This window comes from Syngnathoides biaculeatus, chromosome 14 (genome assembly GCF_019802595.1).
Source record: "Syngnathoides biaculeatus isolate LvHL_M chromosome 14, ASM1980259v1, whole genome shotgun sequence".
In the NCBI taxonomy this organism is placed as follows: Eukaryota; Metazoa; Chordata; class Actinopteri; order Syngnathiformes; family Syngnathidae; genus Syngnathoides; species Syngnathoides biaculeatus.
This window is the reverse complement of record NC_084653.1, coordinates 24,637,299-24,655,275: the sequence shown is the minus strand read 5'-3', so window position 1 is coordinate 24,655,275 and position 17,977 is coordinate 24,637,299. Positions and strand designations below refer to the sequence as shown.

Sequence of the window (17,977 nt, the reverse complement as noted above, 5' to 3'; positions counted from 1 at the left end):
CCTATGGGCAATTTAGAGTGTCTAATTGATGTCGTAATATTTTTTGGGATGTGGGAGGAAACCGGAGTGCCCGGAGGAAACCCACGAAGGCACGGGACCTCAGAAGTGTTATACCAACGCTTTACCAGCTGATCCACCGTGCCGCCAAGCTGACAGCACCTGGTATTCCCAGGCAGTCTCCCATCCAAGTACTAACCAGGCCTGACCCTGCTTAGCATCCGAGATCCGACGAGATCTGGCGTACTCAGGGTAATAAGCTAATTTTGCTGATATGTGTGTGATTATATCTCAAAATGACTGTGCTACTCTGGTGAATTCACATGGGACAACTTTGCATCTGAGTCCCAATTCGAGGTCTGTGTCCAAGGGAGGACCGGTCAACGAAGGCGACACTTCCGTGTAGCGTCACCTTCTCACACTTACTCTCATGTTACGATACGTGGCATGACAATATTTTAAGAGAATCTTTATTGTCCCAGCATATTTCACATTACACGTTCAAACAAATACAATCCCCCAAAAATCTGAAGAATCGGCGTAATTTATGCTGCAAATACAAGACCACGTTCTTGGATCGGATTTGAATTGCGGAGTGTTATGACGTCATTGGCCTTCAAATGCAGCCACGCTTCAGTTTCACACTCAAATAGCTGCCATCTTATCCGTCCGAAAGTGGAGTTCTTTATACACAGATCCCAGAAAGTGGTTGTATCGGAGCAGTTATAGTGAACCCGGCATTAAACGGCCTTTGCCTGCGCAGAAAGTCCGGCACTCAAAATTTGGGTCTGATACTACCTCTGAAGGGGCAATTTTCGCGACAGGGGCACCCAATCAATACTGGAGCCCAGAAAAAGGCGGATGAATCCCATTCTTGTAAAACGGGGCAAGCACGGCACAAGACCTGAACTCTACATTATATTTCATGGGAAGAAACGTTGTTTTATTGATCTGAAACGGGTTAAAAGATTTACCTCAAAACAGCCAGGGATGTAAAATACAGTATTTGGTATCGCTCTGTATTTTACCACCGGTCGCTACCTCGTTCGCGGAGGACATCCTGAAGGTGAACCTTAGATCACACTACATACTAGTAAAGGCAAGTTTCCAGGAACAAACAGTCCTCCAGTCAGCCCAAGATGTCGCTTAGGTAACGTTGTAGCCTGATCAATCAATCAAACACATTGAGGGTGATCAGCAGGAATGAGAACTCAATCGGAGCCATTGATAATATCGCGGATCTCATGATTACGACCCGTCTTCAAAGATCAGGCCAATGTTTGAGCCCATGGCGGTAAACAGAGTGCAATTAAGCAATGCGAATATGCCCGTTATCGGAACAAAATAGCAGTCCAGCACAAGGGAGGGACGAAACATTATTAAATAGAATATACACAATTTTTTGTAGCCGTTGACATTCTTACAAACAAGGTATTCACATTATGAAAACAAACCTCTCAGTCATTGCATCGAACCCGTGACATTCTTTCATCTCACTCAGCATCTCGGTTCATCACTGTGCTTGGCCACCGGTCCCGATTTGCACAGCAGTTTCTGTGGAAACGAGCGTGCAGGTCCTCGGAGCCATTAGGGAGTCGGGGAAGGGGTCAAACACCAAAGGGCGACAGGGTGGGTGGAATCGCGTCTGTCAGCTGGGGTCAAGCGCTACGGAGGGGAACGGGTGGAGATTTTGTACAAACGCGCAGGTCATTTGCGTCTTTTCCGACCTCACTTTTGACATATTTCAAGAAACAGTCGATGAAATCAACACTGAGATGGGGGATGGGAGGCGGGGGTGTTCGAGGACTGTCGTAGTCGTGACGTTTTGGCACTGAGAGCGAAAGTCATGACAGATTGCGTTTTTGTCAGATCTCCCTCTCGCTGCAAAGCTAAGTGCAGTAGAATGCGTTCGTCCAGAGGTTTTCCTCAAAGGCTGGCGGCGAAGAGAAACGCACTCTGGGATTTTACCGAGATCGGCCTGTTGGCGTCGTCGTTTTGCGGGACTCCCGAGAAAGAGGTTTTCAGACCTCGGGTGTGACGAAAGGCGTCGGTTGACTTGTAAACTTGAAAAGTCGCTGGAAAGCTCACTGAGTATGATCAGCAGCACCACGTTTAAGGATGGAGCTGGCGGAAACCCAACCTTGGACTTTGTCCTCAAACACCTGCCACGGCGCCTTCTTAAAATAAATATGACTGTACATGTCGTCCCTGGGTATCTTGACGCCGTCTCCTTTCCACGCATTTTTTTTTTTAGAGTTACAAAGTGCTTCGTAAATGGCAGGGTTGGGAGGGGGCGCGTGCCTTTTGCTCGCCTCGATCAGGTGTCCTCGAATCACGGGTCAAGGCGAAGTCTTCCTCCCAGACCAGAGCAGCGTGGGCGGCAGGGGAGGCGACTGAGGCGGCGGACGGTGTTTCCAGCCTCCCCGCCCCTCGCACTGAGCCTGTCGCCATCGCAGGAGCTCCCGGAGCGTGGTGCCTGCATCCCCGTTGGAAAAACGTAGTCTCTGGAACGCCTGGGTTTGGACAGAGGACGAGAGTGTGTCACACTCCGAGTGACCAGACCGATACGGTGGAACCTCTAGAATCCAGCGATCAAAAAATGTTGGGAAAATCCAAAAAACAAAAAAAAACTCAAGTGGGGTTTCCCTAAATCTAACATTTGGGACATATATTGTATATATAATATACACTATTTCTGTACATATGTTGTTGAATCTTAGCCAAAAAAGCCTTGGATATACTTTCGCCAAAGATGGAAAAGAACAAAAATACGACGCACTCGCTAATAAGTATAATCTGGCTCTGCCAATGATATAAAATGAAAAAAAAAAAAAAATCCCAAGAATGGGGTAGTTGGATTTTGAATGACCTAAATTGATAAAGCAGTTTTTTATTCTTTAAATCATCCTGATAATTTGACTCTGGAATGGATTCTTTCAATTTCCACGATCTCTTATGAGAAAATCATTTCAAAACGCAACGTCGGTGAACAGCATTTGCCTGGATTTTAGAGGTACCACGATAATTACTTTCTGGCCAATGAGGAACCACCCAAATGATGAAATGATGATCTGGAGGTTGGGACCAAAGCGCAGCGTGGATGACGAGCAGATGGCGGTTCGACGCAAGGAGACAAAATCAAATAAATGGAGCAGAAAAGATTGAGCACGAGTCATCCTCTAATCAGGCGGCCATTAGAGACCGACGTCTACAGTACGGGGAAATCAGGACGTGGCTATCACTTGCATCGGAAAGAAAATGGAGATAAATCCGCCGTTGGCGTGACGCCATCACTCCCGAGTTGGTCGATGTCAGCGTGAAGCGGGCGGCCGCTGTGATTGACAGCTCTGGCGGCGCCTCATTTACATCTATTGGATGTACCACCTCAAAGGGGATCACGTGGATTACAGTCGTAGACCATCTCTAGTATCCCCCCGTAATGCGCGCACGCACACACATAAACGGAGAACATCCATCATCTGCGAGTGCATATGCAGGTAAATCAATCAGAGACGGGAATTCCAATCCGCTTCGGTCAGTAATTCCAGAAACAGGTTCCGAGCGTGGCTGACCCGCACAAGAAAAGGACACGGAGGTTATATTTTATTGATGACATCACATTACCACCGGTGAGTCACGGGCCTTAACTGAAGGTGATTGACTCCAAACTTCCGTCAAAATTTAGTTTACCTGCGCAATCTAATTCAGGGCCCGGGTCTGAAGTTTGGCCTTGAAACGGATCAATTTTATAATCCCGTTACCGTTTTTTCCCCCCGCTTTTGGTCGCCGTGGTGTGGAATTGCATCGCACCCAACAGGGATTTTCTAATATTTTGGTAACACAAGCAGGGGCAAAATGATACAAACAGCCAGTGCAGTTAGACATTGTTGAAAACCACAATTTAATAATCATGGTCAAAGATTACTTCTTCTTCTTCTTTTCCTTTCGGCTTGTCCCGTTAGGGGTCACTACAGTTTGTCATCTTTTTCCATCTAAGCCTATCTCTCAAAGATTACTAAATACTTTTTTTTTTTTACTAAATTGTGAGGACAAGCAGCTCAGAAAATGGACAGATGAATATTGCAAGACTTCCATTCCCTTCCATTTTCTTAGCCGCTTATCCTCACAGGGGTCACTGGGAGTGCTGGAGCCTATCCCAGATGTCAACGGGCAGGAGGCGGGGTACGCCCTGAACTGGTCACCACCCAATCGCAGGGCAAACAGCTGCACTCGCAATCACACCTTGGGGCAATTTTGAGTGTCCAATTAACGTTGCGTGTTTTTGGGATGTGGGAGGAAACCGGAGCACCCGGAGAAAACCCACGGAGAGAACATGCAAACTCCACACAGCCGGGTTCGGGATTGAACCCGGGACCTCAGAACTGTGAGGCCAATGCTTTACCAGCGGATCCACTGTGCCGCCTGTTGCAATACTGTGAAATCCTAATATTTTTGCTCTTAGTTATGGAGAAATATGCGCATAAGCACAGTCCAAACTTTCGACAGGTTCATGCTCTACCTAAACTACTGTCCGCGAGAGACGGAGCAAAAGAAAGCGCGTTTGATAAAGCCGGCATGCCTCAAAGTTCGTGTCCCAGTTTAACCCGAAAAAGTCCAGGTCAGACTGAGCTCAGCGCGGTCAAGTTCTTCCACTCCGCTTTAGGAAAACAAGGACTTTGCGACTTTCGGCGACGGAGGGATTCTCCTGTTTAAACAGAGGAGGGCCCGCAAACGCAGCTGCCGTCAAGGTCGCCGCAGGGTAACGATAAAGGCCGCATCTTCAAACGTGTTCCATTAGACGGGCGACTCTTCGATAAGAGCCTCTTAATCTCCCAAACGCACGAAAACAACGAGACTTCCGACCGTGACTGTCCTCCCTTCACCTTAAAGACTTCAGTCAAGCTTTTTCTTGGCCTACAAATTCGAATGACACGTTGCACAAAAAAAAAAGAAGAAACAGCAAATAAAAAAACGTAACCCAAAAGCTGAACACAAATGCAAATATATTAAAAAACAATGTGGACAAGCAGAATTCTCACTTGTTCTGGAATCAGATGTCAAACGTAATAAGGGATCTGCGTCCAGAAGAGTTTTCATGGAAAAAAAAGCTTGGATGATTATTCCCAAAAAGGCCTCGGATGATTAATGATCTTTTGGTTAAAGACTTCCACAAAACAATGACCCAAACAGCAAAGATGGGATTCCCACACCAGCACTTTCGTGACCTCACAATGGATTTGATGGAAGCACCGTTACACGACGCAATTCCGGATAAACTCACCACATCCCTTTCCAGTAAGCCCCCAATGCCTGCAACCCCCAGCCCCCCCCCCCCACCCCCAACACACCCTCATCCATTAGAGGGCGGCCCCAGCTCCGAATGGAGAAAAATTGAGATGACCCCTCTGGAAGATAAAGGGTAAAATGATAGTTTTGTGGTCATTGAATAAACATACAGTCATAAGGAAATATTGGCAAAATGATCACAGCTCCGGAATGCATCCATCAAGGGCTTTAACGGGATGTGTAACTCGATATCATTTGCCGCGTATTGATTTTTGACCTTGTTACTGGTGAACTTTGAACTTGGGCGCCACCCCCCCCCCCGCCCCCAGGGCGGGCAAGATTGAGTACTACTAAAAACTAAGCATCTGAGGGCGGGGGTTGGGGGTGGGGGCGTCTTTCGACTAAATTGCCACCGAGTTTGGAGGCAATATGAGAGAAAAATTAAAAAAAAAGATGGAAAAACTGTTTCTGGTGTGAAAGACAGCATCGTCCGCTTTTTTAGAAATACTTGGCAGAATATGAATAGTTTGTAAATACAGTAAATTGACGACAACGCATAAGGTATTTGTTTTTTTGGGAGGGCGGGGGGGATTCTCAGTCACATGATTGTAAACAAGCCCTCTAGCTTCATATTTTAATCATTAGGACTTGATCGTATATCGTTTTGATCACACCGTGGAAGGTCCCCGGGTTTCAAATGGTTCTTTCAGCCGATGTGCTTCCTGCTCGGCTGTCAGCGCGCCATCGAGCTCACGTAACGTGCGTCGGTTTGCGTGCGGGCGAGGCTTTAAACTCAATCCCGCAACCGAACACCCGAGCGCGGCGGCCCGGGGAGGCCACTTTCCTGGCTCCTCAAATTGTAAACAAAAACAAAACCAACTTGGAAAAAATGAATCGCGCTCATGCTTGTTGGGTTTAAATGTGCATGTGAAAATAAAGCATAACAGTTATGTAATAATAGTTATGTATTAGTGAAAATATCGCAGTTCCTAACCAGTATCGCTCGCACACGGACATTCAAGAGTTAATTGCGGACCATATTTCAATTTAGTTGCCAACAAAAGCAGCAGCATGCTGCTATAATAAAAATCTTAAAGAGGAACTAAACACCCATTTATTATTATTATTAATTTTATTTTTTGCAAGAATACTGTATGTTGTATTTGTCACCGCTAGTCACAGTATTGCTTTAGATACTGCTATTGTGAAATAAGAATTAAGCAATTGAATTCATCATTTTTCATCCATCTCAGGGGGACGCCATGTTTGTCAATATCGCCATTTGATGTTGACCAAAATATTAATCTGAATATTGTGTTTGGACTGGCGGGGTCACATTCAACACCATCGCAGGGGGAAAAAATACAGTTTAGGTACAATTTAAGTTATGTGCAGATAGTATGTAGTTTAGTAGACCCTGACATATGTTGACTCCACAAAGTTTTATGCATCCATATCTTTCACTAATTATTGACATTTACATTTATTGACATTTTCACATAGACAAATCTCTTCCCCCCTACTACACGCCTCTCCAATCTTTTTTTCATGAAATATTCACCCAACAACTATTTGTGGAAATGCGATACTTTGCTTTATTTATTTATTTTATTATTGATGAATTAAGTTCTCATGTCATCCTAAAAATTAAATTCAGATCTACTGAAAAAACATTTGTAGTGTGAAATGGTATCGTCCTTCACTTCATGATTTCCTCCTAAAATCTCACGAGAATAGACAAAAATGTGTACAATCAGACCATCTCATAAATTACGTTAAATTATGTCAGTTTAATCCTGTGATAGATAACAATAGATAGATAAGATAGATAAGAAACACGTAGTGGAAGTGTTTATGTATGTGCGTGTGTGTTTTTACCTGCGTATGGTGGCTATCCATGTGCCTGTGCAGAGAAGATGTGGACATGTTGGATTTGACGTGACTCTGGTCCTCCAGTGAACCTGAATGCAGAATTAAAAAAATAAATAAATAAAAATACGCAAACAGGTTGTTATTAACAGCTGAATTAATAAAACATTTGTAATGCAATAATACATGTATAAACTCGGAAAAGGTTACGACGAAAGGAAAGCGGTTGTTTGAAAGGCGACAAAGTCCACCGACCGTTGGAGATCTGGTTGCCGTTCTCGATGGGGGCGTGGCTTGACGAGTGAAGAGAAGGATTGTTGGCATTCTTGTCCTGCAGCTGCAGCGAAGGCGACGGCGGGGCCGAGCCGCACTCGTCGCGGCCAGATAAATTGATATTGGAGTTGAAACCTGAGAACAACGTAAAGATCTGCATTTAGGTTTTTAGAGTTTGCTAGGGAGCAGGATTTTTCCCGAAAATAACCTCGAAAAACAGTTCAGCTTTCTCGTTACTCGCCTTGGTTCTTTGGTACCACGGTTAATGGCGAAAAAACCCGACAACTACGTTGCATTGAACGAGTATCCGGTTTTTAGTTTTTGGTTAAGCAGACTAGTCATCCGAGAAGAGATTGCAAAGTATAATACCGGAGCCTCCAGAGCGAAAGAAAAACAAGAGGGTAGGCTAACATTAGCAAGCGCGTTTAATTCTCATCTCTGTTTGTGTTAATTTGGTGCTGTGGTCCCGAGTCTGCTCGGCAACAGCGGTTTACGTCGTCTGAATGATATCGAACCCCTGGCTGGACGCAAGTACTAGAAATAGCCTCTTGTGGCACCGGTGGAAAGGGGCATTAGTGCCGGGTTGCAAAAAAGGGTCAGGGGTTGTTTCATCGTTTTCCTGCAACTTTCCAATGAACGAACGCATGCTACTGGGCGGCTCGGTGGTTCGTGCACAGCTCCAAGTTTTGGGGTTTGAATGTTGGATTTTCTGCTCTTGTCTGCCATGTTCCGTATGTTTTTGTGTTCTGTCAGTGTGCTTTGAAGTTTTCAGTACTCCTTCAGCTGTGTCCGGCCTATTAGAAGGTGACTCCATCTGTCCTCTGGGCTCACATGCTTTCGCGCTGAATGAGTAATTGTCTGCGACTTCATATGCGCAGACCAGTATGAGTGTGAAATCCTCGACTGGCACCCCCTCCACCTCCCCCTCCCATCAATCCATTCATCCAGCTATCCGCCCGTCCATCCTAGGCCCGGTCGCAGCACACCTAAATATAAACGTACCACCCTCCGCCCGGCTTCCGGTGGACTTGTACGTGTCAGTGGGCGATGCAGGTAGAGATAGCGAGGCGGTCGTGTACGTGAGAAGAGATGAGTCACGTCAGATCACCGACAACAGTACCATGACGAAGTGCCGGCGTTGCGCTCAATTCCTGGCGTCCGGAATGCTGCCGCCGAGGTGAGGGGGGGTGGGGGGTGGTGGTGGCACAGATGAGGGGAGTCTTATGACAGTGATTTCCTGCAGCTTGCCAAGACCACCTGCCCTCTCCCACTGGCATTCCGCTACTTTGCTTATTCCCTGAGGACGGGGGGAGGCAGCTGCTCCTCACAGAGATATCTGGGATAGCGACTGTAACCTCTGGTCCCGCCCCCAGCGTCAGGTATCACACTGAGCAGCTTAACGGCCGAGGGGGAACGGAAGTGGAGCATCCCGTTAAGCCCGTTGGCATCCCGCCGCTCTCAGATCTAAGTGGGCCGCTATGCTCGGTCGACTCAAAATAACAGCGAGGTTGTGATCGCCGTCACCCGCCTCCTGAAGTGCCACCTTTCCCCGTCACAAAACCAGTTTCCATCACGCCAGCAGTGCGGCTGCCTGCGTAGGAGCGCGTGCTCACCCGTGAAAAAAGCCAGGAACGTCACGTCAGGCGTATTAGTCACCGCGAGCACTCCCATTCCGGCTCTTATAAGGCCGTCAGCTTCTTGCCCCCTGAACTTGTTATGGCAACGTGACACCGGCGATCCTCGGGTAAGCAAATACAGCACCCCTCTGACGGCAAGGGTGTCTCGCGCTTTCGCTTGAACGCAATTTCTAGAATCTCTTAGATAACTGTCGAGGGTCTCCCGGTTGCGCCGCTTTTGGCCCGTCACATTGGCTTCTGTAGAACATGAGTGAGCTGTTAAATATTTGATAGGCATCCTCATCATTCCCGTGCTCATGTATTATTAAGCCCGCCACAAATAATACTCCTCCAGGAAACAGCCACTCAGATGAAAACAACACGAGAGGACGGTTTCTCAGTTGGTTGGAGACGTCCAACATTTGACTGATTCTGGACCAGATCTAAGTATTTTCCGTCCCTTGGAATCAAAGTCAGCAAAGGTCCAAATCCTGTGGTGCGAGGTGTCTCAAAAGTGATTTCTCCTTTGGAATCTGCTCAGATAATTGCTGAAGTCCACAACCATAAATGTAAAAACTGTTCAACATTTTTGAGAGCAAATCCTTACATACTGTATGTGATCAACACCGATTTGAGGCAGTTAGCCAAGTTTCTTGCCTTCCTTTTTCTACTATTTAGACTGGTCTAATTCTTTGTATTTTTTGGCAGTCTGGATGCCCTTGTGGTACCATTGTGACTCTTTGCGCATCAGTCTTGGTTCGGATAAGACATCTGGTGAGGAGACTAGCGATTGTTTGTGAGGATATCGGTATTACTGTGGTATTGGCCATCTCGACCACATCACACACGAGAAGTAGGATGCGTATGCCAATTTTGGGGTAGCGGCGGGGGGGATTTGGTGAACGATCACAGAAGAACCAGAGTTATGACCGATCTTCGACCCTTTTCCTCCAACACCCAATGGAAACAGCTTTGCTCCTCAGCATTCTGAATCGAGAGACGGCAGAAACGTCATCACCTCTTTGATTTGTTTTGAAAGTCAACAACACGTCTGAAGACAAGCGACCGACACCTACGTGGAACAGGAACCACCTGAACATAGAGGGGTGAACGCGTCATGTGTTTTAGTTGATCAGTGCTGAGAACTTCCAACTTTCCGTTGGAGGCAAGTTACTAGTATAATTTATAAACTTACAACTGTTATAAAATTGTATAGTAGGCTCATCTGTGTTGTTCATCACCTCGAAATGTTCTGTGTTGGTACAGTGAAAAACCGAAGACCCTAACCAAGATAACCACCCATCCCGTGGTTGATCAATGTTATTTTTACTCCTAAGCGTTAACTCAAGTACACAATAAAAATGTCCCTTTGCTTTCAAAAACTTGCACTTTGATACCAAATACTGACATTTTCAGACTTTAATATGTTTGTGTCTTATGCGACAAGAAGGATTCAGAGGCACCAGTAAATCATAGTTTTTTTTTCCATTTTTGTCCATTTTCATTTGAAAACACAGCAGTGAAAACGGCCCCTTGGGCTGTGGTAATTGCAGTCCTATTCTCCTCAACGTTTATAGACTTTTTATTGGACTGTTTGCCCAATTTAATTAGCTTTCGTTATAAACCCTGCCTTTGTTCACATGAGCAGTATTTTCAGTAATAGCCCGTCTATGCCACTTTACATAAACGGGGCTTACCGAGAACACTCCTGTCAAGCGCGAGTGTTTCCCAGAATAATAATAATAATAATAATACACAAGAATCTGGGAGGAAGACACTATGCCGATGACTACATGTGGATAAATACGTCTTGTCCCACTTTAGCGGAAAGGTCAATCTTTGCATCAGCATCCCCGATTCCCCGCGTCTTAAATTACAACTTGCGTTATATAATGCCGCTTGGCAAAATTAGCCTGGCAACTCATTAGCCATTACGTTCAGGTACACCTGCAGTCGCCAAAAGATGCTTGCAGCCGCAGACGGGGACAAATGGACTCGCGCAAAGAGGGGCGGTTTGCTAGAACACCTCTCAGTATTAAAAAAGATTTTTAAGGAATGACAAACAGAGGATTCTTACTTTTCTACTGGCCTACACCGCAGTGCAGTTCAGGAGATAATCACCTGGCCAGCACCCAATAAATCCACTCAAGACTCGGATCATGAACACGTTACAGTAAATACCAACGCAAATTAGACACGTGGCGAAGCAGGCTCAGCGGGATAGAGTGAAAGAGGACAATAAAGCCGAGGCTAACATCGCCATCACTCCGACAATCGCGTTCATCTGGGCGATTGCTTCACTGGCTCGGCACGATGTTTAGTCGGTGCGGGCACGCCGATCACAGATCATGACGGGAGCTTTACGGCCTTGTTTTATGCTACAAGGACAGTGAAAGCTCTGAAGTTGATCAGCGTGAGGGCTGTCTGTGGGGAGAAGGGGTCCCGGGGAGGGGGTTGGGGGGTTGGGATTTGGAGGCACGCTCTATTAGTCATAACGCAAGCCTTAGCCTTAATTATTGATAAAATTCTGCTGAGAAGTCATACAAAAAAAAAAAAAAAAAACACCGTCACAAATGACACCTAGCTTTAGCGTTAGCGTTTTTTTTTTTTTGTAGGAGAAGAAAATTAAAGCAGCATTTTTTTTCATTTTCCAGTGATTGACTTCATTTTACATTTGGAAGAAAAGTAAGAATGTTCAAAATTCAGGTTTGTGATGTGTTTCCAAAATGCAAATCAGCATGTCTTCATCATTAAAGCTAACAGTTGATTTGATGTGATTAATGTTCAAATATCACTTGAAACGTTGCTGGTACAGTTAATAAAGGTTTTATGAAGGTGATGGTTATTATTAGGACCTGAACAATACTATTGGAACTATTGGTGATTATTTATCTTCCAACAAATTAATTGCTTTTGGTGGGGCTTCAAACGCTCCCCAAAACTCAGCAATTTTGGGAAACCAAAAACTCAACTCAGGAATGCCCGCATTAATTTCAATAAGCAACACGAAGCATGTCGACTGTAACGGGATCAACGAAATATCCAAACACAACTCACAATTGAAGACCAAGTACAGTAGGCCATTTTGTTTTGATGGAGCCATTTTGAATGAATTCCACATGGAAAAAGATGGCACGCTGTGGCGACCCCTTACGGGACGAGCCGAAAGGAAAAGAAGAAGAGTTTGAATGAATTCCGTGGCTTGTATTTTGACTGCGACCAGGGAATTTGCAGGGATGAGGCGTCAAAGTTTGCAGATCATTTTGTGGGTTCGCCATGTTAATTGGGGTCCTTTTGTCAATATTTCAGAATGTGATTATATTCTTCGAGGTTCCACAGTATCATAAAAACGTGTGTTGTGTGCGTGCAAGTGTGTGTTGGAGTGACAAACCTCCATCTCGCATCTTGCGTCCCGTTGAGGACTTCCTCAGTAGACTGCGTCCGGTGCTGAATAGGGTGTTGAGCTCGTCCAAGGGACTAGTGAGGGGTCTTCCATTGGCCGGGTTGAACAACAGGGGCGAGGAGGAACATGAGTGAGCTCTTCGAGGTTCCGGGCGGGACATCTTCCCCGGGGAGTACGGGGGCGGCTTCCCCAGTGGCTCCACACTCGGTCTTTGCGACGTCAGAGACTTGGAGGAGTCCGACTGCGTCCCAGTGACAGAAGCAGTTCGCGTCAGCGCGAGGAAGCTGGCCTCAGGTGGGAAGGGGAAGTGGGAGGGTGGTCTGTATGGAGGAGGTGGGACACTCGTGGTTGAAAGGGGAAGCGGTGGGGTTAGAGGAGGGGTACCCTTCTTCTCCGGCATGAGGACGGTGAGGCTCGGGGAGGAGTCGGCCCTCTGGCGCACATACTGAGGAGAGAGCGGGCTGTCTGGACCAGTTGAGTAGTTGAGGTTGCTCTCAAAAACCGGCAGCTTCTTGACCTCTAAAGGAGTGAGGGGGGATTCATCCGAAGCGGGCGAGCAGGTGACAGGGGACGGCGGGAACACCAGGAGAGGTGGTCGGTGAGGAAGCAGGTTGGGAAAGGGGGCCGGAATGTCGCAGCTGCCATCTTTTCCATGTTGACCCCTGGTACTGCCACCGATCGGCGACTTATGCGGTTGAGCGACGTCCAAAGCTGCCGTCACCCCGGATGTCACCCGCTTACTCTCTTCAGTCTGAGGGCGACACATGCTGGATGTCACCAGGCCCAGGCTGAGGGCCTCCAGCTTGGTTGGTTTGGTCGTGGCGGCGGGTGGAAGTGTGGCGTCATCAGGAGGGAAGAAGGACATCTCCTCATAGACGGCCTCTGACTCCCCCTCCTCGGGGCTGTCGGGCGGTTCCTGGAGGCTCCGAGCGCGAGACTGAGACCCCAGCATCTCAATGTAGATGTCTTCTTCATCCTGGCCCTGATAGAGACTCAGCGCTAAGCCCGGCGGAGCGTCCAGCGAGGCTGCTTTCTGCATTAAACCGCCAGCTCGTGACAGCAAGGCCGTCTTGACGTCAGCGGGGCGCAGCTGGTGGAGGAGGGGGGCTACGGCGTTGATTTCCTCGTAGGAGCCCGTCAGCTTGGTGTTCGGACTGCGCTTGGGCTTGGGCGGGGGGACCTTCCTCATGGTTGTGTAGTCATCGCTGTGGGGACGGGGCTTTGACCCTGAGGAAACATTGGGAAAGTTCAAATAGCAAACAATAAAACTATCAGTTTATCGTTCCTTTGTTAATTATATTAACGTTCATTTATTTCAGCTCAGATCAAAAATACAAAACTGACTGAGACACTAGATAGTGTGTGATTATATCTCGGTTAGGGGGCGTGGCGCCGGAGAATCGGTCAGGTAGAGTTAGCGAGGGTTGACCGACCAAAAACGTGATGACAGTTGAGTCGATACATTGATGATGTCCCGAATGTTTTTTCAGCACATTACGACGGTCCCAAACTTATTTCACGTCACGTGAACAAGATCGGTTTCACATAATTTTAGTAGAAATAAACAAATCGACATAAATTTAGTTCACCAGGCCGGCACAAAAACAAATGAAAACAAAATGATCACATATGCAACATACCATTGCTCCGAAAAAGCACCGCTCGTGTTTTTGTCTTCACCGAGCTGGCCAGTCTCATCTTGTGTTTCATATCATAACATGTTGTATGACGGAATAGTCTAGCCACGCTCCAACAAATGAAGCATTTGACTGCTTGTATTTCACTTGTGTTTTTAATATACTTGCGTCATGTTTTGCAAGCGAGCATGCTACCGGTCTCATTTTCGCAAAATATTTCCACATGCTTGCGTGGTGATGTTGGTCGGTGTGTGTGCTAGGACATGATATCGCACAAATGTTCCCCGTCCAGTAGTGTACATGATATTTTGGTAACAAAGATTTAGCTGCGCTTTGCGCTGCTGCCCTCAATCCTCGCTGCCAGTCTCACTCATACAAATATTTTAAGACGAGGGGAGATTGGAATCGCCAATTCTAGCGAGGCTAGCCGCCGTTCTCAGCCACAGAGAGTTTATTTTTCCACTCTCGCTCCAGCACAGAGGTACGAACACTGTCGCCTTGTTGGCCGGACATTTTGCTGCTCCACAAAGCGTCGTAGTCTGGCGACGGCGGCGGGAGGGAGAGTTGAAAGTTCTCTGTATTGCCAGATTGAAAAGACGTGCTCAGCGAGTTGACTTCAAGCTTCGAACACTGACGCGGAGTTGTAAAGTCGACTCGTAGACTAATTGGATCAACCGCTACAATCAGAAGCAAATAGAGTGAATGTAGCTAATTACAATAACACTTCAAAGGCATTTGTCCATCATACAATATGGCGGACAGCTCATTTGACGTTTCGTGGTTGTGATCTCGATTGAGGCTACTAGCTGCTCGCTAGCATGTTTTGGCTAATGCTTGTTACTAAATGTTTGAGTCATGTAAAGATGATCAATTAAAAGTTAAAATCTAACTGGCTCATTTTTTTCCATTTTGTATTTATGATCGAAATTCAACAAATGAAAAAAAAAATATTGTCTTAGATGAAAAACATTTAAAAAAAAAAGCCACTTTTTCTTTTGTGAAATTTTTAAGTGCAGATAGAAATGGAAAGAAGGATTGACACACAGACGAGCAACCATCTGTCATGGGTTCTAAAACCAAGTGCGTGTACCTGCAGGGTCTGCCGGGGACAGCTGGGATTTGGGGGGACTCCCAGCTGGCGAAGCAGAGCCTTCTGGAGTGGGGCTCTCTTTGACCGCCATCGCCAAGCCGCCACTCACCACCTCGTACGACGCGCTTAGACGGGTGTTGGGGTCCCTCTTCGGCTTGGGGGGAGGTTGCTTACGAGGCGAGGAGGCGGCACACCCGCCGCCGTTGTCCACGCCGCTGTGAGCGGCTTGCTGCGGCGCCGGCTTGACGGCCGAGTGGGACGCGTTCTCCGCGGCCAGGGGCACCGGCACCGAGCTGGATCGAAAGTGGCGGATGACTCGACCTGCCCCGTTCACAGCGCCGACTTTTTCCATCACCCTGCAAGATAAACGAATTGTAAGATCACGAAACATTAAAGGTTGGAGATGAATCCCATTCAACCACGCACAGAACTGCAGCCGTCATGTAGATTTGACTCTTTGGCATTTTATGTATGATCATATGTTTTACATGACTGAAATATCAAATAATCCAAGGGAGATCCCATTTTCTGTATCATTACAATACCCCAAAATTGTTCAATAACATCAGTGGCAGATGATTTGAATTCAACGTATTCCTCAAGAGGCGGTCCGAAATGAAATCAACAGGGCAGGATTTGACGTCCGTTGTTGCCATTCTGTGTCGTGTTCTTGAAGCCGGAATGCTGAAGCCTTTTATTTGAGCACGGCATTGTGCTCGCACACGACAGTCATGCCAAATATGAGCTGAGGAGGCCAATCGGAGGATAAAGAGGCCAGAGATTACGCTTTAGATCTAAGCTTCCCTGCAGTAATTTGATCATATACAGTTTGATATTTCCTATGTTAATCTCGCTGAGCCATCTGTCCGTCCTGCGATTGCATGCGAGGCGGTGGGGGGTGGGGTGGGGGCGGTGGGGCACTTGGGAGGGTCAGGTGGGCATGCGAGAGGCTATGCGGGTAAGTGACGAAGGAATTGAGGGGTTTTGTTGTATTTGAGCATGCCTGGCTCAATAAAATCCTTCCCGTGTGAGCCCACTTGCCTGCTCTTGCAAGAATGTGTGTGCATGTGTGCGCCCGAGACAGCAGATGTTACATGCACAAGGACACTTTAAGGTCACAGGGATCTTGTTCAACAATAAATTAGTGTCCAAAACATTGTGCAAATGTCGTTGATACAGCTCTTTTATCACACCTCGTGAGATTGTGCAGCTGTACCCGAAGTTGTGGCTTTTGAGTGGAAGCGTGTTGTAAATTTGACTTCAATTAGACTTTGGAGAAGTTTTTAGATTTTGGAATTTTTTAGTGTGGAGTTTTTTTTTCGTTTTGTTTTGTTCTTTTTTTTGTAGGAGAAAATTATTTCATGTCATTATGTAGCTCATTTTGCTTCAAGTGAGCAACTTGGTGTTCATCCATTTTCATTGCCACTTATCCTCACGAGGGGAGTGAGGGAGGAGCCGGGGCACACCATGAACCGGTCGCCAGCCAATGGCAGGGCACATCGAGACAAACAACTGCACCCACAATCTCACCTAGGGGCAATTTAGACTGTCAGATTAATGTTGCATGTTTTCAGGATGGGGGAGGAAACCGGAGTGCCCGGAGAAAACTCCACACAGGCGGGTCCGGGATTGAACTGCGAGCCCAACGCTTCACCAGTTGATCCACCGGGCCGCCCCTGGTGTTGATAGTTCAAAATCAATATATATATGCTCACGTAAATTTGCATCTCACTTTTTAACCGACTGCTCCTCCTCCTTGCCGACCGGTTCGGGCCTCTCCCCGAGCGGCGGGCTGCCGCCGAGGACGCCGTTGCCGTGGCAGCGCAGACGGTCGCTCTCGCGCGCGATGTCCGACGCGTTCTGGATGACCAGGCGGTCGTAGGCGCGCAGCCCCATGTCCTCCGCGCCCTGCAGAAAGCGTTGCACGCCGCCGTCGTCCTTGAGCCGCGGCGGCAGCCGGCGACGGACGCGCCGCCGGACCAGCCAGCCGCGCACCACTGCACAGAAAAAATTGGCGGCAGGGATGGAAATTTCACATTTTTTTAACTGTTAGGACTGAACATTTTGTTTGATGTGAGTTCTGAACTCCTGTTTCCGTGTCAATGATGTACTGAACAGAATAAAGCTTGGCTGATTTCACTGTGTCTTCTTTAGACAGCCAACTAGTTGCACTCCATGTTAACTTAATTGCTTAGTGATGCGATTAATCAATCAATTCCTCATAATTAATGAAAATAATAAGTACGTATCTCCAGCCCTAGTTGATTGAATAGAGATTTTGCTCGATAAAAACTGTGCTTTTCTCTTGTTTTAAATAGCGACAACATTTTTTTTTGTTATTAAAGAAATGAAACCCCACAAAAATGAGGCCTAGCAAGACAACTCGAGTCCTCAATAGTTTTTTCTTTACCTTTCTGGCAGGTGATGATCTTTTTATGCAATTGGTAGCAGCGGTCGCTGAGCTGCTCCGCCTGCCAGTACTTGAGAAACACTTTGCTGCTGCCCACCTTAAAGGAGCACACAGACACACAAACGACGCGGTGAGAGGAGCGGCGACGCTAAATGACGGCAGACAAGCGGTGAAACTTGAACCACGGGAGAGCAAGGCCGCGTGACGAATGAAAGAGCGTTGACGCAGCGTTGAATTCCGGGGACGGAAGGAGTCACGCAGGTCTTTTGGGGGACGGGGGGAGCGACGTCCTCCTAGCGCCGACGTGTACAAGGGGTGGCCACAAAGACAACATTGCGGAGGAGTGTGTACATGTGTTTGTGTGAGCACGGCTGCAGCTGATGTGACCCCTTGAGG

The 17,977-nt window shown here is 47.1% G+C and overlaps 1 protein-coding gene across 1 annotated transcript in view; it reads right to left on the bottom strand.

Annotated features, from left to right (window-relative positions):
* Window positions 1-352: 352 nt before the first annotated feature.
* The window catches only part of myo16 (myosin XVI), an 85,880-nt gene continuing 68,255 nt past the window's right edge, over window positions 353-17,977 (bottom strand). Inside the window, 7 exon segments of the mRNA XM_061842358.1 lie at window positions 353-2,510; window positions 7,162-7,244; window positions 7,408-7,560; window positions 12,433-13,671; window positions 15,172-15,527; window positions 16,904-17,168; window positions 17,582-17,678. Coding sequence (XP_061698342.1) covers window positions 2,337-2,510; window positions 7,162-7,244; window positions 7,408-7,560; window positions 12,433-13,671; window positions 15,172-15,527; window positions 16,904-17,168; window positions 17,582-17,678 — 2,367 coding nt within the window. The 3' untranslated portion in view covers window positions 353-2,336.